This window comes from Anas platyrhynchos, chromosome 21 (genome assembly GCF_047663525.1).
Source record: "Anas platyrhynchos isolate ZD024472 breed Pekin duck chromosome 21, IASCAAS_PekinDuck_T2T, whole genome shotgun sequence".
NCBI lineage: Eukaryota > Metazoa > Chordata > Aves > Anseriformes > Anatidae > Anas > Anas platyrhynchos.
In genome coordinates, this window is record NC_092607.1 from 16492493 (window position 1) to 16519992 (window position 27500).

At 45.9% G+C, this 27500-nt stretch overlaps 1 protein-coding gene across 2 annotated transcripts in view; it reads right to left on the reverse strand.

Annotated features, from left to right (window-relative positions):
• The window catches only part of LOC101794631 (peroxidasin homolog), a 41912-nt gene extending 15749 nt beyond the window's left edge, over positions 1–26163 (reverse strand). Inside the window, exons 1-8 of one of the 2 annotated variants that reach the window (XM_027472928.3) lie at positions 25883–26162; positions 16860–16931; positions 9498–9569; positions 9198–9269; positions 6349–6420; positions 4767–4838; positions 3189–3358; positions 925–1042 (exon numbers count right to left, since the gene is read on the reverse strand). In XM_027472928.3, coding sequence (XP_027328729.3) covers positions 925–1042; positions 3189–3358; positions 4767–4838; positions 6349–6420; positions 9198–9269; positions 9498–9569; positions 16860–16931; positions 25883–26046 — 812 coding nt within the window. In that variant the 5' untranslated portion in view covers positions 26047–26162. Of the gene's footprint in view, positions 1–924; positions 1043–3188; positions 3359–4766; positions 4839–6348; positions 6421–9197; positions 9270–9497; positions 9570–16859; positions 16932–25882 lie in introns of both variants that reach the window. The other variant, XM_027472929.3, reaches the window with a different exon arrangement.
• Between the last annotated feature and the right edge of the window lie 1337 nt (positions 26164–27500).

Genomic DNA, 27500 nt, shown 5'->3' on the forward strand with positions numbered 1-27500 from the left:
GGATGGCTGCGGGTGATTGAAAAGGGAGAGGGGACCTCTCTCCCCCCCAGGACAAAAGCTGAATCCACTACGCAAACTAATATGCTTGCTGGGCATTTATTTAATTCCCCCGGTGTCTCCTCGCTGCAGTCATATCTTGTTTGAGGAACATTTATTATCATTACCCCTCTTACAATGCTATCTTTGGGAGCCTGCCAGCATTTCCCTAACAAGACCTTCCTTCCAGGGGACTTCACTCAGCCATAAACTTTTGCTCCGTGGTGAAACTTTGCCTGGTGGGGAGTTAGCTGAAGAAGCATACATTGATCATTTTTATTAATAACCAGGCCCTATTCAGACTCCCACAGACAAGAAGCTCGTAAAGCAGCTAAGTAACTTCGCTTCCTCAGTGGGTAACTGCTTGAGCACAGAATATTTTATTGTGTAGCATTTCCCAGAAATGCTTTGGCATCTAGCAGAGCCATATATTTTTTTCAGCGGTGCTGCATATAGCATTAATCTGCAGGCTGCTTTGCAAAGTCTTGTCTTTCGGAGGAGCACGGTAATTTTCCCTCTGATAGAAAAGCGTTCTCCCAGCACACTGGGCCTTCAATGAGAAAAAGCAAGCATCGTGGCTTAGAGCAACGCAAAATGCCTTTCTCCTTTTTATTTATTTTTTTTTATTTCAGTCTGCAGAGTGTGTTTATGGGAAAGTTATAAACTCCTGGAATCCACTACAATCCACATGAAACGTTTTAAATACAGATGATAGCTTGGATTACACGGCCATCAGAGAACGCTGTTAAAAGGAAGGTAAATACAACACCTGGAATATTCATTTCTAGTTTTTAACGTTGCATGAAACAGCTTTTGTAATTGCAGGCTGAGGAGCTCAGCGCTTGGTAGAAACCTTTGCTACCCCGGGGCTCATTGCGTGCGACTTACTTGTTGTGCAGCCAAATGATCGCAGGCTTCGGGTTGCCTTCTGCCCTGCACGTGAAATAAACCGTGTTTCCCAGGAGGACGTCGACATCGTGGGGCTCTGAGGTTATGCGAGGCCTCTCTGCAAAAGACCATTGGAACACAACCCAGTCGAGAGCAGCACAAAAGCACCTCCAGTCTAAATGGATGGGGGAAAACATCATCCTGCAGCCCCATCCTGCAGCCCCTGGGCACGAGGCACCAGCAGAGCCCCAGGCACACGGGCATTTAACACAAAACCAGCCCAAGACTTCTTATCAAGAGCTGCAAAACTAAAGGTGCCAGGGAAAAGAAGAGCATCATTTATTCAAGCCCTGCAGGTCCACAGTGACCATTCTTATTATCAACAGCTGCTAGGGAAGATCAGCTCCCTGCAAAGCCCAAGGCAGCACTGGGAGGAAACCAGACCTGCCTGCACGCTGGATCACTACAGCTGCCCCAAAATTTGGTTCCTGGCTCCCCCAAATGACCCTGTAAGTCAGCAGCACCCTCACGTGGGTCGTTTTTCTGCCCTTGGCATCCTGCTGCTCTCAGCAACCGCCTGCTCCATCCGGACGGTGCCAGCTCTCTGCAAATCACACCGCTTCTCTTCTGACAGGGTTTCATTCATTATGGCCCTAATTCATCGTCCCAGCCCTATTCAGCTGAGCCTTTCACTACGTGCTTCATTTTGAGATGCACTCAAGCACTCAGCGAGCCAAACGGGCTGAAAGGACGTGCTAAAATAGGAAGGAATTCGTGCCCATGGTCTGACGCACTCCATCGTGTTTCAGCAGAATACTTTCTCATCTAACAATCTCTACGCTCACCAGCAAAACCAGGTGGATTATTCAAAAAAAAATTAAGTGAGAACCTACTAACTTTTCCAGTGTAAGGCTGGTGCCTTTATTCGTTAGCCTGCAAGTCCACGAGTTGGTAGCCAGCCTCCAGGATTCCAGGGAGAGACCAAAACCACCACGAGCCATGATACAAAATGCTGACCCGGTGCAAATCCGCACTGCTGGCTCACATCTGCTCCGAAGCGGTGGGTTAACTCCATGCCAGCAGGCTCCACACTGACTCAGATATCAGCTGTCTGCATCATTAGGGCTTTATGCTGAATTATGCATCGTTTGTCTTCCCCAGCTGGCACAACACCAGCGTAAAAGCCTCATGCCAGCAAAATCTTCCCACCAGGTGCCCTGGCTAATTTGACAGGCATCCCGCTGTGCGCCCATGCCTGAACCGGGACAAATTTCCATCGTGGCTGTACCACGGCAGCGGGTGCAGGGCAGGGACAGCTCGTGGTGCAGCACAGCCCATTGCAACAGGTCCCAGCCCGTGTTCCAGCTGCTGCCCTTGGACCCTTTTTGTTCCCTCCACCCCCTCGAGGTTACGGGCCCCGTTTGTGCCAATTAAGCCCTTTGCACAGCTGCACCCTAAATGGAGCTGCAACATGGTCAAAGAGGAAAAAAAATAAATAAATAAAATTGTAGGAGAAAAGTGGAATTCAGGAGAATTCAATTTCTTCAAGCCCCACCTGATGTCACACATCTGGCTCCCAGCAGGGCCACACAAACAGCTGGACTGGCACGTACTGGGGGGCTGCTGGTGTCTGGTGAGGGGCAACCTCAAACCAAGCCTGCTGCAGGGAAGTATCGGGGATAAACAGCCAAAGCCCTGCTGATGCTTGCACACCAAAGGCAGCGTTCTGTCGTTCTCTCTCCACGAAATGTTTAATTTTGTCATTTTTCAGAACAAAGCCTTTCATTTCAAAATGGATTAGTTCATGGAGAAATTATCTAAATTTAAAGAATAACAGATTAACAAACGCAACACACTGCCACAGGCAAAGCATCCGGCCATTCACCCACCATGTGTTTACTTGGGCTTGCAGCTGTTTGGAGCCACTGAGACTCTTGCAGCGCTCCCACTCCATTCAGCCCAACGCGGGACAAGATTTCCCAATTTCTGGTTTAGCCTCTGACTGCAGCAGATCCTGTGCTGGCCCTACGCTTTCTAAAAACCAAGACAACAACCGCCAGACAAAACAGAGCAGCTTTCAACATGCACGCGACTGTTGACTTTCCCCGCGTTACACTGATAACCAGCCTGACCCCAGCGAGACATTTCTGGTTTGGCAGCGACAGGAGAGAGAAAGCAGGATCCCGGGATGGAAGAGAGGAAGGGAAAGAGACGGGGGAAGCATTTCCTAGCCCAGAGCCCAGCCCCGTGGCTGCAGGGCTCACCGCAGTTGAACTCCTGAGCCGTCAAGGTGACGATGGAGCGGCCGTGCAGCTCCCGAGGAGCCTCGCAGGTTGCGGCTGTCTGAATGCTGCCCTGCTCCGCATATTTCTTCAGCAGCTCAGCCAGCCACAGCAAATCGCAGTCGCAGAGCAAGGAGTTGGAATCCAGCCGCCTGCAAGAGCAAGGGGAAAACATTTCAGTCCCCAGCCTCCCGCCTGTGTCCCCACCTGCTGCCTCTCTCCTGGGCATGAGAGAGGAGCAGCCCTGGACTGAAGGACCACTCGGCTGTTCTTCCTTGCATTTGATTATATCCCAAATGAAAATCAGAAATGTTTAATCCCCATAGCTCTTAAATTCTTAACCAAGTCAGAATGATTTTGTTGAAACACAGTCGTCTATCGGTCATCCTAGTTTTAAATGACAATTGTTCTATTTAACGAGCTAAAATGAAATATTTAAACTTCTCAGAGGATGGAGATTTCAACCTTTGTTAACTCTCTCAGGTAGCACTGCCTCTGCTAGAGATTTCTCTGTTCTTGGGTCAAATATCACCGTGTGACTGCGAGACATGCCTGAACCAGGTCGAATGGGGGCAATGGTGACCTCCTGGTGCCTTTCCTTCCACTGACCTCATTACGCCGTACAGGGCTGTGTGCACAGATAAAGGAGGCTGTAGGGAGATTAGCTTATGCCTCCTTCCCCACTGACAGTTTTACAGTATATGAGCCTTAGCCATCTAAAAAGACACGGGAGAAAGGCCTAATGGCTTAATGGACAAACATTTGAGAAGGTGAGATTTCGCACAAGGCCATGACACAGCACTTCATAGACACCGTGCCTTTTTCTCCGACCCACACAGACAAAAGTTGTTCTCTGTTAAAAAGATACGAAGCATTTTACCCGCTTGCAGAAATCACAGAGCGCTGTGGGGAGAAGCACACGATTTTCTTGCAGTATAAAATCATGGCAGAACCCCCAGATTCTTCAGTTTTTGCTTCCCTCCTTCCCCCCATTGGAAATGCATCATATCCAAAGATCATAAAACACCAAACAAAGCTAAGCACTAGGAGATTTAAGCAAGCAAAAAGTAAGAATAAGAGACAGGTTACACGGGAATAACACAGCGGGGCATTCCTTCATGGGGTGAGAATCATGCACTGAGCAAAATGACCTTTTTTTTTCTTTTACAGCTACGATTTTTCCTCCTGTGTTAGGATACGGATCTAAGATATGATTGAGGTCTTATCCATGGCATGGACTTCCCACGTTTTTGCATACTTTTTTATGGTTTAAAGCACGTAGGACAGCAGAGGGTTGGGATGACTTTCCAGGAACGTTCGTTCCTGCAGTGTTATTGATCTGTAAGCTTCCAGTTAGACTTTAGTTAGACACCAGCGTGAAGCAACTCCTAACTGGTTAAATCAGCTCTTGCATCCAACCAAAACTGTTTTATAAACTTCACAGTGGCCTTAGAAGTGCAACAACTAAAGGCTTTGCCAACCAGGCACATTTTTCCTCAGATCCTGGCCGTCTGATCGAAGATAAACAATTGCTCTTTGCAGGCAATGTTTTTTACTTACAGTCGTTTGAGGGATTCCAGTTGAGAGAATGTCCCTGGATGAATCCTGGAAATTTTGTTGTTGTGCAAGAATCTGCAATGGAAGAACCCGTGCCAAAACATTATTCAGTATTTGCACTACACGGATGATAACAACCCAGGTCAGAACTCAGCTGAAGTACAAAGGTTGCTCACCAAAATGGAGCTCGGAGTTTTAAATTGACTGTGTTTGTTTCCATGAGCTATGGGGATTTTATTCATGTGAGAACGCAATGCAATACACCGAAGCAGGGAGCGGGTGTGTACTGGAAATGGTGACTCAAGATGTGATGTAACAGATTTAAACTGGAACCTCAAAATTAATCTGCTTTATGCTGTGCAAAGGGAGGAGAAAGGGCACAAAATCCCTGCAGGCTGGACCCACCCTGTGCTTTCTGTGCCATGGTCAGCTCCAGTTTACAAGAGACCTTTCCCCCCTGCAGATGATATTGGAGTTTACAGGGGCAGCTGTTGAAGTAAGGCTCCAGTAGACAACTCAGAGTAGTTATAGACCCAAATCCATGAGTAAATCTAATTCAGACAGCAGCAGCCAAACCTGGGTATACTCTGAACGAAGCCAAAGCAACTTCTCACTTCCAGGTTCTTAGCATGTAGATAAGACTCAACAGTTCTTAGAAAAAAAATTGCACTGAAACACAGCAGGGGGGAGCAGGATGGAATAATTAACTCTCCATTCCCTTAATGGAGGAAATTTAGTTATGTCAGTTACATCTAATACTCTCAAAAGACCACTGACTACAGAGAAGTAATTTTAGTAGATGGTGGAACAGGAAAGCAATACAAAAGCAGTGTGAGTTGAGTGCAATTGTCTGCATACGCACATGTACAGGGGGGTTCAGCCTAGCTGCGCAGCCTGGATGTTGACAAACCTTCCTCTGAAACTTAAATTCGGAATTTTTGTTGGATCAAATACAGAGACTGAGATCAGCCACAGCGTACTGATCCAGGTCTGAATTTTTCTAAGGGTGTTGTTTGGATCCCTCGGTTTTGTTTCCCTAGTAAGTATGGGTGTAATGCATGTTTGCTTGCAGCAAGAAGGGTCTGTTGGTTTCACCATGGAGTGGGAACCACCACGTGAGCCTTTTTCCTGGTGGGTATGTTTTTACTACAAGCAATGCTGGGGAGCAGGGGACACAGGACTTAGTTTCCTAACTGCTTTCAGGAAGGATGCATGTTTTTCTTGTCAGATATTCTTATGACTTTGTTCCTTTTCCATCTCCTTTTTTGTATATGCTGCCCAACAATGACTTAAGTTGACCTTACAAGTGGAATAAGATTGACTTTCTCTAGATTTACTCCTACTTAGATGGAAATGCAAACATTAAACAAGGTGAGAAATTCCCACATAATTTCAGTAACCATCCTGTTTCTCAAGTATACAAAATCTGATTCTTTAAGGATGCTTCTCTCCATACTTCTTTCCTTTTAGGAGATCACCTCACTTTGCTTCAAGCTACAAAAACATCACTGTTAACCAAAATGAAGGGTTTTTTTATCTGTCTTCTCCCCCACTTACTCACAAGGAAAGTCACATCTTTACTTACAGCCTTTCAAGTTTAGGCAGGTCGCTAAAAGTCTCTGCCTCCAGGGTTTCCAGGTTGTTGAAGTGCAGGTAGCTGTCACAGAGAAAAGCACAAGGGACAGGGTTAAGGATCACAATTTAAAAGATAATCACTCACCACACATCTCAGTATTCTCTTTACTATCTTCAATTTTCACATGCAAAAATAGTAGCCAACACTGGCTTCTCCCTGTGCTGTCAATTGTTTACTCTCTCTGAATAAACTGTAACACGCACTGGGGAGATCAGATTTGCTCTTCCCTTAAACTGTGAAAGAATGAAACTCATGAAGAGCCTGCAGCAGCTGTTCCCCATCCAACCACCATCCAAGAACTTTCCCTGCCTCGCTCCTAATGCCTCGACATCCCCCTACACAGCCTTGGATCACTGAGAAGAAATAGCCATACTATGAAGCACTTGTCCCCAGCCTAGAAATTTAAACATTTCTGAGAGGGATCATGAATTTTCCAAGAATTAATATTTAGAAAAAGGCCCTGAGCATTCTGATAAAACTTTGAAGTCGGTCCTGCTTGGAGCTGGAGATTGGGCTAGAGGCATCCAGAGGCTTCTTCCAGCCTGTGTTTGTTTGTGATGCTAGCAGGGGCTCCCAGAAACAAGAAACAAGAGCAGGAACATTTAGGTACTGCTGTCATCAGGCTATTCTGGTTCTGTGGAAGGAAAACAGCCTCCAAAGACAGAGATAATGCAGTCAGCTGGAACACCATCATCTAAATGGTACATTAATGTGAACAGCCCTGCTATTGCTCATGCAACCAACCTGCTGCTCCATCAGCAGAGCTCCAGGAGACCTCCTGCACTGCCCCAAGTTACCCCCTGCCATCAGCAAAACAAATCTGGGGTCTGCAGCACCACAGCAAGGACCCTGACATCCCCTGCTCCCGTTAGCTGTGGTGTGCACTGACATAACCAACCTGTTCCTGACCTTTAAACGCATCTCGGGGCAGTTTCCAAGTTGCCCAAATTCTTCCCTGATTTTTACACAAAAGCATACATTCTCCAGCAGACACTGATTAATCGTGGGTCTACAAATACTCGCTGCTATTGTAGCTGCCTGGGATGAGAAATAATTGCCTAAGCCTCCGCGTGGCTGTTTGATTTGTAATGGAAGGATTCACAATAAATGGATCGCTATCAGAGCACAAAACAGGCACGGTGACTCAGATCCTGCAGTGGAGGGCAAGAGCGGGGAGAGGGAAACGCATGTGCTGTAATAAGTCTCAGATGTCTGCTGTCACTGCTTTGGCCTTTGAGGAAAGCATCTGATATTGTCCATCAATCGGGGGCTATACTTTCCTTGAAAAGCTGGCTTGTGGGGTACAGGAACACGGGGTAGGATTTGAGCAAAGCTAATTCTTTTGGAACCGTGCCTGCCTCCGAGATTGAAAACAGATGGGCCTTTCCAAGGGTTGTTTGTTGTTTTTGTGGCTTTGTTGTGTTTTTGTTTTTTTTTTTCTTTTCTTTTATTTGTGACATCAAGTCTGGAACGCTCATTGTTAAAATATCACCGAGGCCAGCATCATCTCCCTGAGCACAGCTGAGCCCGTCTCTGCTTCCCGTTTTCTCCCAGGAATCACGGCTGAGCTGGCTGATGGAAAAAGCATACCATACACAAGGATGGCAGCACACCCGTTGTTAAGCTTGCCTGTAATGCCCTACAGCTATAATTCCTACAGTACCTATAGCTTGCAGCTATACCCCATCCACTTCTGCTGTCAGCCTAGAGAACAAGCTGGATCCTATTCTTTTTACAGCAAAATTGTTAGCTGCATTCCAGCCCCATAAACTCTGCCGTTTGGGACAATCCATGAATTAGTGGTTTCACCTTTGCTCCCTGTTCTCCAGTGATGTAAATAATTGCTGTATTTCAAATACCTATGCTCGCATTCTTTCCAGCACACACAAATTCACCCGCATGCACGTCATATATCATGACACCTGACATGAAAAATCCAACCCCAGTTCAGCAAGCCCCGTTAGAAGAGTCAGACCTCAGTCTTGCCATCTCACCTTTAGCATGGAGCCCGAACGGTCAAAAAACAAAACCTCTCTGACAGAATAAACAGCACGGATTTGCAATACACAGAAGGGGAGCAATTAAGGATGCAGGAATGTCACTGTGAGAGGCTCCAGCTGCCAGGAAAACTCATGAGGCTCCTTTCATCCCAGAGAGCCTCGCAGCCTGGAGGGAAGGTCGTTACTTGGTTTGCCTCCACCTTTTCTTCTCCCCATTGCAATGTCCAGATGATTTAGCGCATGCAAACACCACCACCCTGGTGGCTTGCATAAATACCCCATCCCAGCTCTCAGCTTGCACTTCATCCATTCGCTTTCAGGAAAGGTTTGGATAAGAGAGAAACTGAACCAGCACCGTCAGTTCAGGAGAACGGCCAGACCCTACACTGCTCCAGAAGTCCCAGCAGACATAAACACAGCAGGCCAGCTGCCTCCTGTTTCAAGCCATCCTACACATCCCTGGTTTCCTCCCATTGGAAGTTCTTTGGACATAGAGGGAATTAAAAGCACAGCTGGGCTCTTCTTATGCTCCAGAGGTTTAGGGTCAGAAGAAAACATACGGGACATCAGTAGGAAGAGCCCTTGGTATTAACTACCTCAAATCACTACTGGGACCAGCCGTTTTTAAGTGAAGCCAGTGCAGCGTTGCAAAGTTGGACCTCAAAACAGCAGAAGCCTCATCCTACTCCTTCCTAAGTGGCTGGTACACAGAAATTCAGCTTTGGGATTAGACAAGCCAACAGCTCGGCTCTTCTGCACGACAAACTCAAGCGACAAAGAGCACTTGTCTGTACTTACAGCTGCTCCAGAGAGCGGAGTCCTTTGAAAGCATGCTGCTGGATACTCTGAATTTCGTTTTTATAAAGGTAGCTTTCAACAGGAGAGAAAGAAAAAAGCATTAGGACAACCCACTCAGCAGTCGTATTTTAAGAGACACAGGAAGCCAAAGCAGAGCTTTCTGCTTGGATTCAAGGGCAATGTTTTACATTTGCAACATCAGCATCCAGAAATTCTGAGCACAGAAAGTTCACTGGACAATGCTGGGAGTGGGCTGTTCAATTTCCAAGAGGTTAAGAAACTACCAAGACAGCAACTCACAGGTATTTCAGGTTCTCCAGATCTTCAAAGGATCTTCTCACGATGTGTTTTATCAGGTTATTGTTCAGCAGCCTGTTCAGATCAAGACAGAAAAAAACAGAGCTGGTGAATTCAGCATGAGAGAGACTCACGGCATTTGTACTCCTGGATGGCCACTGAAAAATCCTTAATCCACAGGTTTCATAGAATTTAAATCTAAAGGGGTTATCAGCCTGAAGTCAGGATGCTCACAACACTTAAGTCAATGAGAACATTTCTTGCCCAGAGGTGCATTCCAGCAAGGAACATTCAAAAACATTTCCTTACCTTTTGTCACGGTGGCTTTCACCCAAAAGTTACAATTTTGGCCAGGAAAAGAGTGAGGAGAAGGGAGACGGGCAGCCGAAAGCAGAGAGAAGGGACAAATTAAATCATTGCTGCCAGTTTTGTACAATTACCGAAGGTTTTTGGGGATGCATGGTTGTGTTAATGTGTGAGCAGGGGCATGCAGAATCAGGTTTTAACTGCACAAAAGCAGTTCAAAACGCTACTTCATCGGTTTTAAGAGTTATTAAATGGTAAGGCATTGTTTTAATCTCTTTGTATACAAATATGTACACGGGAAAAATAAATAAATGATATAGATCTGAGTCCCACAGCTAGTCAGAAACAGCCTCTTTCAATCTGGAGAGCCTCGTGCCAGATTTTAATACAAAACCTATGGACAACATCGCGTTGGCAGGCAGCCTCTGACTTGTGTGTTTCGTTACCATGACTGTGCATGCAAATGCGAGCCTGTGCCAAGGAGCAGAGAGCAGCCCGTCCTTGTAAGAGCGATGCTGGGTGCAACAGCAGTGACCACACGGCCGAACCCTACAGAAACCTCCTCTGCGACCGCTGCCAAGCCCAAGGCTGAGAAAACTAAATAAATCACTTACAAATAGCTCTTGAATGGATGAGGGTTCGCTATTCGCCGTGGCTGTTGAACCGCACTTATTGGGGTCTTTCCCTATGGTTTTGGATCCGACAAACCTCACGGTGGCCGCTGGTGGATTTCGTAGCCTGCTGGCTAGGATTAAGGATCTCGCTGGCTATGCTTATTTTTAAGTTCTTAAATGGAGATGTGGACAGAGAAGAGCTGTGACTGCATGTCAAAGATCTGTTTTTCTAGGAAAAACTGCTCTTCCCCCTGTAAGCAGCCAGACCCTACGGTATCAGGTCAAATTCAACACAAAACCAGGCCAGGCTGCCCATGGAGCTCATTTCACAAGTTCATTCTCTTTCCTTTTTTTCCTGATAGCTCTGTTCCTCAGAAATGATCCATCACCTGACGGCACATGGGAAGACGGTTCAGTGGTTTCCCAGCAGAAAGCCCAATTTTCTGCCCCCCCTTTGATGAAGAAAATCGGGTAGACAGCACATCAGAGAGCCTCTGGCAAAGGTCCCTTCCTGGGAGCAACATCTGTGCAGGTAAAGGATAGAGAGAAAAGACAAAGAGGTGGGGGAAAATGGCAAAAACACGTGGGAAAAGAAGATGAAGATACAATCGAATGCCCCAGGGATGCAAGGATGAAAGATCTCAGAAACACAGATGCGTTACGGCAGCTTCACAAGGTACCTGAGCTGCACCAGCCCTCCACCAGCTTGTCCTCAGGTGAGGAATTACATTAAAGGTGCAAAAAGCACAGATGGTACTTGAGTGAAGGGGAGAGAAAAAAAAAAAAAAAAAAAAAAAACACATTTTTGGAAGCCAAAGCAGTAAAGATTTGAGGAAAAACCTCACTATCCTCTTTTGATTACCTATTCTGCCACCAAGGACTCGGGTGCCACTTCCAAGCTGCACGTAGCAGCAGCGTGGACAAGCAGCCCGAAGAGGTTAAGGCAGAAGGATGCTGGCAAGTTCCTGCACAGCTGCGAGCAATGGCTCAACACACACGACTGAGGCTAAAAAACCCAATTTCGCTCATAAGGATGCAAAAATGATGTCGAGCCCTTGGAACACGCTCTCGTGCTTTGACAGCCAGATATGCTGAGTGGAAATCCAGCCCCTGAAAAGCAACCCCAAGGTTTGTTTGATGACCGAACACCCGAGGACTGCTCAAGAGCGGTGCAGGAGAGGACTTTTGTCTATTTACCCACAGGACAAAGACAACACAGGCACCAGCGGCGCACGCTTCCTTCCCTGCCCTCTATCAGCACACTTTCATCTTCAGCCAGGGGAGAAAGGAGGCGGCTTGTTCTCTGCTATCTGATCCTTGGCCCCACTTCTGAGGATGCTGGATAGGCTGATAAACAGGTGCCAGCTGGGACATCACTCCCCTGGATGCAGGCACTTGTCCCCTGCCATGTGGCTGGCATCGACTGCTCGACTCACAGAGGACACAAGATGGCTACCAGCAAGCAGACCCTTGGGGCAGGGGCATGCTGATGGGCTGAGGAGCCCCCCCTGCACCACCATGGGCTGGGATCCTTGGCTGACCCTTTAACACAGACCTTTTAATGCAGAGAGTTTAGACCCGGACTGAAATCCAGGGAGATTTTAAATCGCAGCTTGTCGACTGGCTGAATTTTGGTGCTATTGAAAAACATTCATCGAGTCCATTTCGGTGTCTCTGCTGTTTAGGGCAGTTAAAAGGGGGCAGAATTGGTGATCCAAACCAAACAAGAGGAACTCTGGAAGTTCAAAGAGCACTCACTGTGCAGGTCTCTCATCTCATGGCCTGATACTTAAATTGTTCATTGTCTGATTAAAGGTTAAAAAGCGTATGGAAGGAGCCATCTCTGTTTCCTGTCTCAGGATTCCCTATTGTAACAGACGGATATGTCCTGGAATACACTCAAAACTGAGATAATTTATGAAGTCCCTCATACTGTACATATTCCAAAGAGCTACTTTCAGGGAAATGCATAGTCAAGACAGCACATCTGGATCCTAGAAAGACTTCAGATGGCTTGTGGACAGCTGTCTGTTCCTTGACTCCTGTGCAGTTCACCCAAGCGAAGAAGTGTGCAAAATCCTGGCCACGATTTGCATGACCTGGATACGGATCCCAGCTGCAATCAATAGCAAAATGCCCAATTACCCGTTTAAGTTGCAGAGAATTGAAAGCTAAGTCCTACCGCTAACCGGATCTGCTGGGAATAAACGCTTTGGCAGACAGAAGCTGGAAAGATCATTATTGATGTATGTCTCAAGCACACCCCGTTGCAAAACGAGCTCGATTAAAAATATCAGCAGTATGTTTCCTGGAGCTTACCAACAGATAGCAAACTGGTGTGGTGCTCCCCTCCAGGACAGCTGGCGAATTTGGCTCAGAACAAACAGGCGGACTCAATTGTACAGGTTTTATTCTTGAAAATTCTTCTGGGAGGCTTGGGATACAACACCAGCCCCACACAGGCTGGCCCATGTCCTCTAAGAGAGCATTTCCCACCAAGTTTCATTTATTCTCTGACCGTCCCTCCCTCTTCCCTCCCCACCCTGCCTCCAGGTTGCCAAGCGCAGGCTTAAGTTGCATTCACCGAGTCGTTTTTCTACTCCGAAGAATGTATTAGATGATGTGACAGGCCGGCATTCATACCCAAAACATGTTCCCTTTCCTCCTTTCCTTTGACAAACGACATGCTGCAGTCGGCGTGACATAGCAGCTCCTTTTTTTCCCCTCACGCCATTACCAGAAGTCATCACGTAGCGCATTTAAAGGGGTAGAAAAAGTTAGTTTAATGTTCAGCCGTGCTTTCTCCCTTGCTGACAGGATGATTTGGAATAGCCGTTTCCCATATGTGAGAGAGAAACCTTTACTTCAGGATCCATCAGGCTCCAACATCCCCTCCTGCTCACAGGGCCGCGTTCTCTGAGGAGCCACCGGAGGATCCGATGTGGCCTGCACTGTCCCTGTCAGCCACCCTGAAAGCAGCACCTAAAGGAGAGCTGCAGAGCTCACCAGAAGTGCTTTTTGTTCCACATAATGCTTCCTAAATAGTTTTCAAAGCACTCACAGACACAGACAAGTGTGAAAACAGGTAACTTAAGGTGGAAATAGAAGCACGATGTGAGCGAGGACATGGACGGAACAAGGACACGGGCAGAAGCACAGACCATGATGTGGTCTCCTCTCAGTCCCTGTTCCCTTGGGTGCCCGTGACATGGACAGGAAGACAAAAAAACCTTCTGGGGAAGTTAATAAGTACTGCTTTGGTCTCAGGACTCGAGGTTTCTATGAGCTGGAGGGACAAATGGCAGCAACTACTGGGCTGTGGTGGCACTGGTGTGAAACCAGCAATCGCCCAGTTGGGTCAATGCGGCAGGGTGCTGGCCTCTTGGGGAGCACACAGGAGGGCCGTAACACAGCGGTGTTGTCATCCATCCCCACCCAGAGATGAGCTAAAGGAGCAAAGACCGGGAAGCAATGAGACACTGCCTCTCACCACGGGCTTGCAACGTGTTTGCTCTCTGCCAGGGCCCGGCACCTGCTGTGAGCTAATGCTGGGTTAAGCGATGAGGCCGGCGTCGGCCAACTCGAGCAAAACAGCTGCTGCAAAGCTGCTGGCACTCTGCGGATGGCATACAAGAGGTTTTTTTTTTCCTTCCTGCTCCCTGCTGCTCTAACATTTTTTACTACGGTGACATAGTAACGGCTTAAAAATACACAAAGGAGATTCTGGGACCAGCAGCTACATGGGAATGGATAGGGCTGGATGAGAAAACCTTACAGATTTAAGACTTTTTGCCCAAAAATATTGGTGCACGCGACGTTGTGGACAGCCAACAAGCAAGCTCTCGGTGCTTGCTTGTAATAAATGCTTATTACCTCTGGTGGTGCACCAGGAGCCCAAAGGCAGGAGCATGTAATGACTGTTGCTCCTCCACAGACAAACAGAGCTCCTGTTTTTAATTTCAGTAGTGCTCTGTAATTTATCAAATGTCCTGCCTTTCCTAAAAGGAAAGAAGAGAGAAGAGCCAGGGGAAAGTTTGAACTTTACCCAGGATGTTTAAAAGCTCCACGGGATGTTCAGGAAAGGCTCCTCTTCTCTCAGCCCACCTCTCTGCACCTCTCCCTCCAAATGCAGAGTACAAAGGCTTCCTTATCAGGGTGGTTTATAAACTGTCAAACTTGGATATTTTACAGCCATCCTGCCCAAAAGGAGATGCAAAACAGAAACTGCACCAGGCTCTGCTGCCCTTCCTCTGCCAGGCCAAAGGATTTCAGGAAAAGGCTCATTTAAAAGCTTTTACTTGGTTAAGGAACTTTATTTCTGTAAATCCCACGGCAGATAGCAGCAATCTCAGAGTTCCTGCATATGGAACCTGAGCTGCTCTGTCCTCTAAACCACGTGCTTCAAATACTCTGGCCAAACTTCCCCAGCACTTCTCTCTGGGATTTTTAAGGATTTATTCTCTTTATCACTTGAAAACCTATGCAAGTCCTGAGCCAAAAGGTTACTGTCTAGGAAACATCAGCAAATTCTTTGGCTCTTGTCGGTTCTGATATGGGAATTGGAGAAACCAAAGTTCCTGGAGAGAACCTTGCCCGAGGAACGTGAGGTCTGACTTCCATTCCGTTAACTCCCACCTGTGGGGAACCCGATAACTCCTGCGAGCGTGAGAATAACCGATTCTTCCAGCTTGCTGGCCAAAGCAGGAAATAAAACAAAGTAAATGAACTATCTAAATGGAAAGGTTTCATTTGTAAAAACAGTTGATTTTCAGAACTGAAATATAAAAATGCCATATTTTCTTAGGGCAGTGTTTTTTAGCCAACCCAGTATTCTGGCTCTGAGGACAGCTGTAGGATGCTGTTTAGGGAAAGTGTGAGAGCCTGTCCACCATCTGTGCAAAACACGTCCCTCTTACTGCCCTGGCATCCATAATGCTGAGATTAGGGATGGTAGGTGTATGTTCACGCCTATTTCCTTCATTATCAGTTCATGGAATTCCCTGGAGGTCCCTACCCAGGGGCATGTGTAAGCAGTAACCAAAAAGATTGGACAAAGCCATGGAGCGTACAGATATCATTCAGAGATGGGTCTTTCTTTCTCAGCTAGGCTGCATATCCCCATCCAGCAGAGTGGCAGGACTTAGGGAGAAAGAAGCAGAAGTCTTGCACGTGCCAGGGACCTGTCTACATTTAAGCACTGTGAGGACTGCACCTGGCATCTCTTACAGAACTCTGCCCATTATGTGAAGCATTTCTCCTGTGCAAGCCTTCCAGGCTCCTTGGTTTCCCCAAGGTTCAGCTCAAACTAGCTGTTGTGCTGCTGGTTTGGTCAATCAGTTCCCTATGCACAGTGGAACAAACTTCAGCAAATGCTGATTTTCAAAATTCAGCTTTTAAACAGCTCTCTGTGACAAATTACTCCTGCATTGCTACTCTTTCTACAACTTCTTACAACTGACTGAACTTCTTATTTTCTGGGTTTGCCTTCTTTCAGCACTGACATCTTTACTGGATCAGGGACTTCAGATCTTTCAAGGTCAGACGGAGAAAAAATAATCTGGACTTTCTCTTGCTTTTTGGGGCCACGGATGTCTGAACCCAGGAAATATGAATGCGCCTGTCATGCAGTGCAGACTCTCAGACTAGCTGGTTTGCCTCACAAAGAGCTTGAACCTAGAAATCCTATAGCTGTTAGCGCCATGTAACAGCTTGAATAATCAGATCTGAGCCTCACCAGGCCAATTACATCCAGCACAGTGCTGTGCTGACACAGCTTCTGTTTCTGATTTGGGGGCTGGTTTGTTTTCAACGCCTTGGCTACACAGTGCAGATGTACTCATATCTATCTTCAAACCCTCAGCCTTAAGGCAGCAAGAGGCAGCAAAGGCTCCCATTATTTCCTTTGAGCAGAGCAAGAAATTCATTAGTAGAGTAGTGTAGCAGACTGACATGAGCACGCCTGCCCTGGTTGGGATGCAAGGCTCAAGGAACTGCCTTCTAATCCCATCCCTATCTGCAGTAGGGTAGGGGTAGGTATTTATTCTATGGCAAAACAGAGTGACAGACTGGCATTTATATGGACTTGCTCACTTCAGGAAACATTTGAGGCAGCCATGGAAAGAAAGACACTTTTAATGCATCCCTCTGCCATCCAGGCCATTATGGGCTGCTCCAGCCATACCTGCTGAAACATCCTCAGGCAGTAAGAGCATGCACAAAAAATCTTTTTTTAAAGACAGGTTAACTACCAAAATGAAAGTTATTAAATTGCTCATTTAATTAAAAATTGTAAGACACGTGATCCAGGGTAGAACAGAATTTTAAAGCTTTAACTGGGTATGGGCAAATCGGCTGAAATAACTAAGACCAAGGTCATCCTTAAACTATGATAGCACTAATGTAATAAATAAATAAGCTCACTGCAGGATCACTGAGTGGGACTTACAGAGTATTGAGGTTCTTCAGTCTCCTGAAGGCTCCGGGTCGTATCTCCTTGATGTGGTTGAAACGTAAATCTCTGAAAGCAGAAAACACAATCAGTACACTCAAAATATAAATGAGGCAGTAGCAAACAGCAACAAAGGGAGAAGGAATTCTGGAAGAGTTTATTGTATCAGGTCTACAGGACTGGAGAAATGGAGACAATGATCAGGGATGGGGAGGGGGAAGAAGAGGAGGAGGAGTGGGGATAATGGCTAGGGGGCTACCATTGCCTGCAAAGTCTGCCAAAAGCCTGCACAACCAACCCTACATTTACAAAATGTACAAAATTTATTTTCATTTCATAGAAAACTAAAGGCTGAAAGGACTCGAGTGATCAATTCCACGAGCAGTGCACAAGGTCTGCTGCTCGGCACCCCAAGTTCACGTACAATTGCTCTTGCACCTCATGCTGGTTTGTAGAGGAATGCACATAATCATGTTGACCCACTTTTTAGGTCCCTAGCAAAATTATCTTTGTCCTAAAATGGTTAAATCTGATCAAATAACCTCATATAATAAGCATTTCACATTCTGCTCCACAGTGCTCCAAGACTCAGAACAGCTTATCGCTGCCTGCATTTCAAATTTGTGCCAACTTCAATTAGAATTAGTGGAGTCCAGGGGATTCTGGCAATTTTCAAGGGCTGTCCATGTATCTACATTGATTTGGAACCCTAAAACATGTTGTTTTGATGGCTAATGAGATAATAAAATAAGAGCTAAGTGGTTTAACCTGGTTAACCAAGTAGAAACACTTCTATAGGGAATGCGCATCGATTTGGCACCTTGCATGGTCCAGCATATTATAACAAATTGCAGAAGACTGACAACTGGTTTTTGCTGTTAGTTTCTATCCAAAGCACAACAATAATTATTTTTTTTCTCCAATACTACCTTTAGTGAACACACAGCTATTTCTGTTTAAGACAGCCTTTTAAGGGCACTTGCTTCGAGGGGAAAAACACATGAATGTGCTGAAATGCCTGTCATTCTGGTGGTAAACCAAGGAGAATTTGGAGTCACAGCTTAAAACAGGAATTCTACACACTGCTAAGTGTTCAACACTTATTTTTAGAATGAGATTCGACAAGACTTGTGGCCTATGTAAGACTATAACGAAGTGCATTTGCTGCAGATAGCTGTAAGCAAACAGAGTGAGCATCCAAGGGGGCTGAAAGATCTTGGAGCAAGTATTTGATAGGAGGGTACCCAGTAAGTAGAGCTGATTTTAGTTTAAGATGTAATGTTTCTTCAGCATAACAGTTTGCAAAGAAGGTTATTTTATGTTAAAAAGAATCCCACTAAGCTTTCTTACTTTTAGGCAGAAAATACACAGTATTTTTATTGAACTCAAGCTGAAATATTAAATCTCTGCCTTGTTACCCCATTAATCACTGAATGCAATAGAATGACAGTGGAAGTTGTCTCTCCTGTTATTTTTTTCCCATTTCTGTAGCTTTTCAGCTTTGAACAAAGACATGAGAAGACTAAATAAGAAAACTTTCTCCTCTTTCTTAGTGGTAAGTATTGCACGCTGAAGAGCTAGAGGGCAGGAAAGCACGCAGCTTCAGCATTTTGAAAAGTGTTTCAAACATTTCTTGCTCGCCTTGTTGGAAGGTGTTACAGATCCCTCTTCACTGATGATGTGAATTTGATGGTATCTGTGCCGAGCTTTCGAGGCCACGGCTGACACCGTAAAGCCAAATACAATTAAGTATTGGCAAAGGCGATAGCACAATGCACTATTCTCCATGGTCTCATTAAAAGGAAATGAGGGAAAAACTAGACCATGAGAAAAGGTGAAGAAATGCAAACTTGATTTATGCACTGTAACACGCAGACACCAACTCTGCCTCCCTGGGGGGCTGTGAGGACAGTGTAATTAGTCCTGGCAGCTGGCTACAGGTAATAGGGGAGGGAACAAACAAATGGAAGAAACACACAGGAGTCAAGGCTGAGGCTGCTGATGCTCGAGAAAGGCAGTGGGAAGCGGATGGTGAGGTGCAAAATACCACCTTGGGTCACAGACTGCTGGTGGAAAAAACATCCAACTATTTTAATGAACACAGACAACTACAATCCTTCACACCCCAGCATTCATGCATAAGAGCACAGCTTCCCCAGCTGAAACTAGAAGCAAAACCCAAAACCACGGGTGACCGAAAACACCTCTGAAAAGCCAGCAAAAATAAAACACAAGCTCCCCCACTCCCAGGATTGCTTTCACTTTGGGTCACTTGCCGAAAACTACTCTATGGAAAGGTGCTGGAGAAGTCTGCAGCTCACTAAGCAAGTCTGACCTCCTAGAGAGTGGGATTTTTCACCTGTGAGAGCAAATAAAGCGAGCCTGGGCTGCAGAGCCTGGCAAGAGCAATCATGCATCACTAACAAAGGTCCCAGCACTGCAGCTTGGCAGCACCTTCACCATCAGCAGTGCCCCTGCTGGCGAGAAGCACAGGGATGGAGATGCCTCCTGATATTCCCATTGCTGGGTGAGCAATGGGTCTGGTTTCACGCACTGCAAACTTTCAGGAACTTTTCCCCTCCACCACCCTTGAGGAGCAAATAGTAAAGCTTAGCATGTTATTTTAATGAAATGTCTTGATTTTTCACCCCTTTTCGATTCCAGGTAAGATCTTCAAATGAATCCCTGGACGCCAAGTTCTGAACTCGTCTGGTTTGCACTCCTTTGGAAAGGTCACTCTGGCTTGCCTTCCATCACACAATGGCAACAGTCTGAGAGCAACCCATATCTTCATCCTTACCAATGCATTTTAAAAAATAATAAAAAAAAAAAGATCCAACTCTGGCTCATCCACAGCATCTTCCTCCAGACTTTTCTTTAGCCCTAAGCTTAGCTGGTGAAAGAACACCATGTAGGGCTGCACTGGGAAATTCCTGGCTTGCGTGCAGTGATTGAGAGCGTTCCCGCTCCCTGCAGAGTTTGCCCCTTTTTACACAGAAAGGCTTGTTTCTCCCAATTCCCAGGGTACTCGTGTTGGAAACTCGACATTTCTCCTAACAAAGCAGCGTGCTTTTCACCGGGACCCACCACGCAGCTGCTCGGGTGCCAGCCTGTCCCAGCTGCTGTGGACGTGAGCAGCTGGGCTCCCTCCCTCCCGCCTGCTTCCTTCACCTTGGGATCTGCAAAACTGGGGGCCAGGGGGGAATCCCTTGTGATTTGCCTCTCCCCCATGCTAGTGAAATCACTCACCTTTCCTGACTGTGGGAACTCCCAGCCCCATCCCCGAGGCTTACCAGGAATGAGAGAATTTGCAAAGGGACTGAGGACACAGGTATTTACACCCAAATCTTTCCGATCCTCCCAGCTGTTATCAGAGCAATCGTTCCTGAAATCACTGTGTTAAATAATTAACAATGATTAGCATATAAAGCAATCTACAGTTTTTACAAGAAGCTTCCATTTCTGTTTAACCTATTTCGGCTTTTAAAGAATGAGATATATATTACCACGTTACCTAACCAGATAATTAGCTACACGAGGTGTTTTACTGCAGTTCTGTGGAAATTACTGGGTTTGCTTCACTGAAGTATCTTCTGTGTTCAAAACACCGTGCACAGCAATGATGCTGCCAGTTTGGGGCCATTTAACCCAGAAGTGGTTGGGTAAGTGGCAACCAACCAACCATTATCACCAAAGACACCGAGAGTAATGGTTGTTTTACAGAGGGAGATAAGACATTGAGGTTCCTTCCAGTTTTTCCTGGGGTGTGTGGGACATTCTACACATGATTTTTAAGTCAAGTTTCCCACTTCTAATAAGAGCCAGAGCACTTGTCAGGAAGATGCTCGTTTATCTAACTCATCCACAGAACATCGCAGTCAGCTCTGCAGGTTCCTCCACGCTGCCAAGCAGCTACAGTGCTGGCAGGAAGGGAAAACAGCCTTGCTGAGATGGGAATGAAGTCTTCCAGGCTCATTGTCATCAGCTCCCCGGCTCAGGAATGTCCCTCTTGCACACAAGTCCCCAAATGGCTTTAATAAATGACAGCTTTCATCTGTGAGTCCCTACAAGGACAGCTGAGCGTTGTCATCTCCGCTAGGGAGAGGAGACCACAGGGGGGCTCAGGGCTGGGGGCGCTCCAAGTTTCTGCTATTTTGGGGTGTAACTGTTTAAGACATCAAGATTTGACTCTTCGAGGAATGAAGAGGAAGGAAAAATACATTCAGCATGGAAATACTGATAAAGAAGTCAGTAAGATCACGGATGAAACAGGGAAGAGCAAGCATACGCAGAGAGCCTCATGCTGCAGAACAAGCTGCTGTTCCCTTTTGTACACTTACGGATGGAAAGTAGAGGGATGGGCACGCCAGGTTTTAATTAAGAAATCACCACAGGCATTCCTGAAGAAAAACGTTTTAAAATTTCAGCACCCACAAACAGGTCAGGATTTTTAAAAGGGCTCCCTCTTCGTCAGCTGGAGCACGAACTCGACAGTAATTCAGCTTGGTGTGTTGACTGCTGCTGTGTTGATCCCCCTTTTTCCGTGCACACAAGCCAGCACACACTCACAGGCACTCGTTCATACAAAAATAAGTGGTTAGAGGCAGTTCTGGGTGGTTTGGGACCACCACAGGCACTCCCCACAGCCCCCCTGGAAGCCCAGTTACCAAAGATGCGATTCTGGTCAGTGTCTGGAGGAAGTTGGGCTGTACAATGTGCCTGGAAGAGTTGCACAATGTGTCTGCTGCTGCTCCTTCCTCGCTGGAACCATTTTGCCATGTGCCACCAAGCATCCCATAGCTTTCAGCAGTAAAAGGCAGGTGCAACAAATACCTCCAAAACACACTTTTGGCCCTGAACACGTCTTAAAGTAGGAAGATTACACAGCAAACTGTTGACCTCATCAATCTTAGATAATTTGAGCCATTATCTATTAGCAGCTGGTATGGAGATTAGGGTCTGATCCTAATCAAATGAGCTAAATCTATTCTTGGATATTCATGTCAGCAAAGAGGAGTCTCTTAGCCTAATCAAGATATTGCCCACATCGAATACAGACAACATTCCCTCCTCCTGAACTGTATCCTGACCCTGATCCAGAAGTGGTAAAAGAAAGTTTCAGAGTGCAAAGATATATTTATTTTTTTCAGGAAAACCCAAAAAGCAGTAGCACCATGTCAGCTTAAATGAACTGCTAATGGCATTTTTAAATACCAAGTCCCTTGCAGCAAAGATGTTGGCTTTTTTCTGTTTTAAGAGCATGACCGTTTCAGTCTTTAACCAGAATATAAATGCATTCTTGCACCAAAATATACTGATTTCTCCAACCTACTGCTGTAGCCTGCTCTGAGAAAGTGGCCTTAAAGAGCACAGTGATGGCCCTGGTACAAGTATGGGGAGAGGGATGTGGTGAGAGCAGAGCAGTCAGGGAAAGTGCAGATATTCAAGTGAGAACCAGATGAAGAGGCACTACAGGTCAGTGAAGCCAGGATTTCTAAATACTTGAGGTAACCACAAACCCAAGAGTTTGGGTGATTTCACCAAAAGATACTGGAATGCCTCTAGGAAGGAAAGAAAAAACACAAAACCTTTAAATACCTCCCCTCCCCATCTTCCTTCTGACGAAGTGACTTATAAATAGAACATAAAGAAGATTTCGGTCACCTCCAAAATGTTTAATGATGATTAAATACTGCAGCAAAGAACAAGTCGGAAGGAGATCACACCTGGAAGATGCAGAATGTGTGGGTGTACATTCAATGACTGCACATAGGACTATCACAGGCAGAGGAAATGACTAATCCATTCTTCATCTGAAAGACCGAGAGTGCATGACAGAGACCACAATGGGAGCAGCATTTCCAAGAACTCATTTGCTCAGGAAGCCTTCCCCCTGCAAATGCAGATGCTTTTCCTGCAAATAGGCTTCTTAAGACACACGGAGAGTGCTGCAGCCTGTCCCAGCACAGCCTTCATTCCTGCTGCGGAGCATCCTACTGCAGGAAGAGGGGAACCGAGCAGGCAGCCACCCCGCAGCACCCTGCACAGCCACGATGGGGAACAAAGCTCGTCAAAGCGTGCCCACGCTGCCCAATTAGCAGCCAGGTCCGTGAACAACTGGGTCACCTCCCGTTCATGCCAGCAGCGTGTTCGCATCCCAGCTACCGCGCCGTCTTTTGCTGGTGCCCTCAGCTACGTTTCCCTCGAAGTCCCCATTCATTACGTGCTATGCATAATGCAGAAAGGAGACCAGCCCACGGATAATTGGATTGCCATCCATTAGCTGCCAGCCAGAGGGGAACTTCTTGCCATGGATTTCTTCCCCTCGTGCCCACACGTTTCAAAGTTTATTGTTTCAAATGTCACTCTGTAGAACAAATGACTTTGAAGGTTAAAGACCTATTGAAATTTTCGGAGTGTATGTTTCGCAGCTGTTCCCTTCTTTGGGCTGCTGGCTAAAGAAACTGCTCGAATCCCAGCGGTAACCAGCAGATCACATCTGGATAATCGCGTTCCAGTCGAACAGACGGCAGCCAAAATACGTTTGCAGTTAAACACCACAAATTTTTATAGCTTACTTATCTGTACACACGTAGCCATGCCTGCCATCCTCTTCTCTGCTCGGGACAAAACGAGCAGACTTTGTTACCAAAGACAAATAGGCTATTGCTAAAACCAGACGCTGGGCCAGATCCTCGGCTGCACCCAGCTGGGACTGGGAAGGGAGGAGGGAAACGGCGACCAAAGAGGAGCCAGTAACAGCTCATCAATCCCGGAGCTGGTTCCATGCCAGTCCCAGCATCACTCAGAGACGGCCATGGGCTGCTCCAAGTTACGCCAGCTGGCTACCGCCCCGAGGGGGCCATCTGCCAGCAGGGCTTGTTGAAGCACAGCGTGTGCCGGCTAGAAGACTTCCCTGCTCTTCAAGGATTGTTCGAGAGAGGGTGGCACGGAGTCACGGAAGTCAGAAAGTCCCAAACTCCCGACTTCAAAGCAAAGCCCATCTGGAAGCTGCAGCTGTTCGGCGAGGGAACAGAGCTGGAGCCTCGCATCGGTGTTTGAATCTGCAGGCACAGGCTTGGTCCTGTTCATACCAAAGGGCAAATGTGGAAAATATCACAATCCCACATTTTCTACTCAGAGTAACTCCACGATCAGATATTCTTGCTATAATTCTGAGTGCTCGCGTTGAGCAGTAACAGTTCTCCCAAGAGAAAGATTAACATACCTAAAAGCTGGAGTAGTCAGGGCCTGGGTTAAGAAGCATTTTGATCTTTCAGATTTTTTTAAAAAAAGTTTAATTATTCAAATGGTATTTATAACAGATACAATGGGATGCTGGATGCCAAATGCATTTACATACATTAAATCCTCAAGATTGCCAGAAAGTCAGTATCTCGGCTTGCTGCACACCATACAAAAGGCATGTGATATGCCAATAGAGAACTTACCAGACTCTTATTATTCTGTATCTATGGGAATCACTACTTAGCAGTATGGCTTTTACTTATAATTATGCAGGCACTATTAGAAGAGAATATACCAGACAAAACTCCCTCAAAAATATCAGTCTATAAAGACAGTCATCTCGAAACACGACTGCTTTCATATCTCACACCTATACCATGTAGCTAATGCTTAAAACCCCAGTTTCCCATTCAAGAAAGACTTGTAAGGGGAGAAAAAAGGCTGGTGACAAGTTGGAGAGGGAAACTGCAAGTTCCTGAAGAGCAGATAGCTACAACCCAGCTAATGTGCAACAAACCATGGAGTAGGAAGCATCACCCTGCACAATAACTACAGCATCACCAGCCTCGACAGAAAGCAAGTCCAGATTTGGGTCTGCCCCAAGTCGGGGTGAACCCCACGTAGCCCAGCTGCAATCAGTTTCTGCACCAGCACAGCTCTGGCAGATGGAGCTAGAGTAGGCATTTCCTTTGTGCCAGTCCTGCTAGGACCTCTGTGCTTTTTTTTCCATCCACCCAAGCAGATCTAGATGGCAGCAATTAAAATGCCAGCATCCTGCCTGCATTATGCTCCTTAGGCTGCCAGCAGATAAATCGCATTAGTAATATTAGAGAAATGCTTACAGGAGACACGCTCGTATGGATGTTCTGGCTGAGACCAAATTTGGATTGTTATGGGCAGAGAGAACGGCTTCTCAACCCACCAGAGTTGGAAAAGTTTGACAATCAGCAGTGATTTAACGGTTTTGAGATGAATTTTTGACAAGTCTTTCCTGCTATTTACAAAAAAAGGTCTTCCAAACCAAGGGAGCAGCTAAGAGAAACATTTTGTCACATTAACACCCTTAAGTATATGATATACCACAGAATGAGAGGAAGGTGCTCTTCTGGACCTGTCAGTAGGAGCTGTTTAGAAGTCTGGAAGTGCTATGTGCCCTTTTCCTACACCTTTTCCATTTGAATGGACACACCAGCAGCTCCCCCCCCCCAGAAGGCACATCCAACCCAACAGGTAGAGTTTTACTTCTCAAGGAGCCTGTGAGATGCCCCGATTGCTGCTTTCCTAATAAGCCTTGCATGTGGTTTGTATAGTTCAGATAGAATCTGGAAAGCCAAAACTTAAAGCCTAGGAAAGAAATAGGGCGGTATTTATGAAAAACTAGGTGTTTTGTTCCGTAGAGATAAGAGCCCGAACTGCTGTGTTTCCTCTCTCTCTCCTACACCCATACACAAAGCCTTCTCAAACATAAACTGTGTACCTTTCTATAAGCACAGCTTAATATTTGTGACCTTTGATTCCCCAAAACCATCTTCCAGGGATTTCATGCCATTCTTCTTCTGCATTTTTCAACTCCCTTGATTGTCCTGTTAACGATTAACTGATGCCAAAAGAAGCAGTTTCTTTTCTATGCTCTAAAAGCCTTGAAACAGTTTGCAGCACAGACAACTGCACCAAAAAGGGGAAAAAGCATGCCTTTAACCAGCAAGCTTTTTCTTTCGTCTTTCTAGAGACCAAGCAGGTAAGAAAGGCAGTAAAACAAAACGGCTACTCACAGAATGTTTGTCTGGGGTGGGATGTCGGGGATGGTTTCCAGCATCAGATGCATGCATCTCACCGTAGTCCTGAAGCACAGGCAGCGACTGGGGCAGGAACAGGAGAAACTAAGCAAGAGGAGAAAACACAAAAAGCCTAGGAGAGCTGAAGGTTTGATCAGCATGGTGTTTGCCCGAGTGGATTTTCCTCAATTCTGAACTGCAGGGAGCTGACAAAAAAAAGTTTCCCAGCCCTGAGGTCCAGGAGGAGGGGACTCATCAGCATGTGTTTGCAATTAAATTAAGGCAGTTTGACAGTCCAACCGCCCACCCTCCCTGCCATTATGTACATCATTGAAGATCAGACTGTTCCCACCCCTCTTTAATTGTGGTGTTGAAACCTTAAGTCTTAATTTTGATTTATTTTTGCCTTGTTTCTTGTTTTTTTTTTAACAGCAGGCTAACTCCTTAGCCATTTATCTAAAAAACATACAGAATGCACCTTTGTGGACAATGACAAAAAACTGCCAGGACTTGGATAGCCTGGGATCATGCTTTTAGGGCAAAATTTTTGCCTTAGCACACACTTCAGACTGAGGATGGCCTCTGTAAAACGCAGCAGACGAGACGACTTTTAGGATAGTTATTGCACGTACGCATAACATCTGGTAAAATACATCTCCCACAATTTGTGGGACCTTGGAGCACTCCAGATAAGGGATTTTAAAAGGGAGACCACTAACAAAGATAAATAACCTGCAAATAAAGAGAAAAAAAAACCTGGCTGTACGCTTTCTGTCATGTTATACAGAGTAAAGTTTGATTAATTTCGAAGACTTTTTAGCTAATGTAGTTTCATACTACAAAGATGTAATTTAGAAAAACGTTAGGGCTTTGGAAAAACCAAGGGCAATTGAGGGGTGAAGAGGGAAAGAAACAATGAAAACAACCACGTTTGAACTGCAGTAACTCCTGCAGGAGATACAGGCTTCTGTTTATCCCGTTGAAGGATAAGAAAATTGGGGTGCAAAATGGAAGACCTGTTCCTAGTTTAATTAATCATTTCTACCATTATATTACACAGCTTAAGAGTGCCAATGGCTTGTCTTTAAGTTTTCGGTTATAACTATACAAGTTCCTAAATGTGTGGTTTTAACAGAAATGTGGAACATTAAGGCTCGTTAGGATATAAAGCTACCTCAGGAAGTCCAGAGGTGGCATCATTTCATACTACCTGCAGGACCAACCCAAAGTTTTCTATGAACCTGCAAGTCTGCTTTATGGTGTGAGCTGCAAAACAATTAACATGACAAAACGGTACTTAACCAGAGCGACATCACCTCCCCGGTCTCTTTTCCCCTCAGATATTTTGTCACTTGAGTATCTGTGGTCCAAGCGTTGTTTTCTGTAGTTTCTTTTCAGGGGGTTATTTTTGCCAGTCTCCCTCTCTCAATGACCCTGTAAATCAAGGCTTAGAAAGCATCTTCCAGGATACAGTAATAAGATTATTGGTCTCCTCCTCACCCAGAGAACTTGTAGGTATTTAGTTTCTGCTGACACATTGGACAAATTGCCATTATACAATAGCTGATGCATCATCCTCGAGCACTTAGAAATTTAAGCAGGAGTCATTTAATAC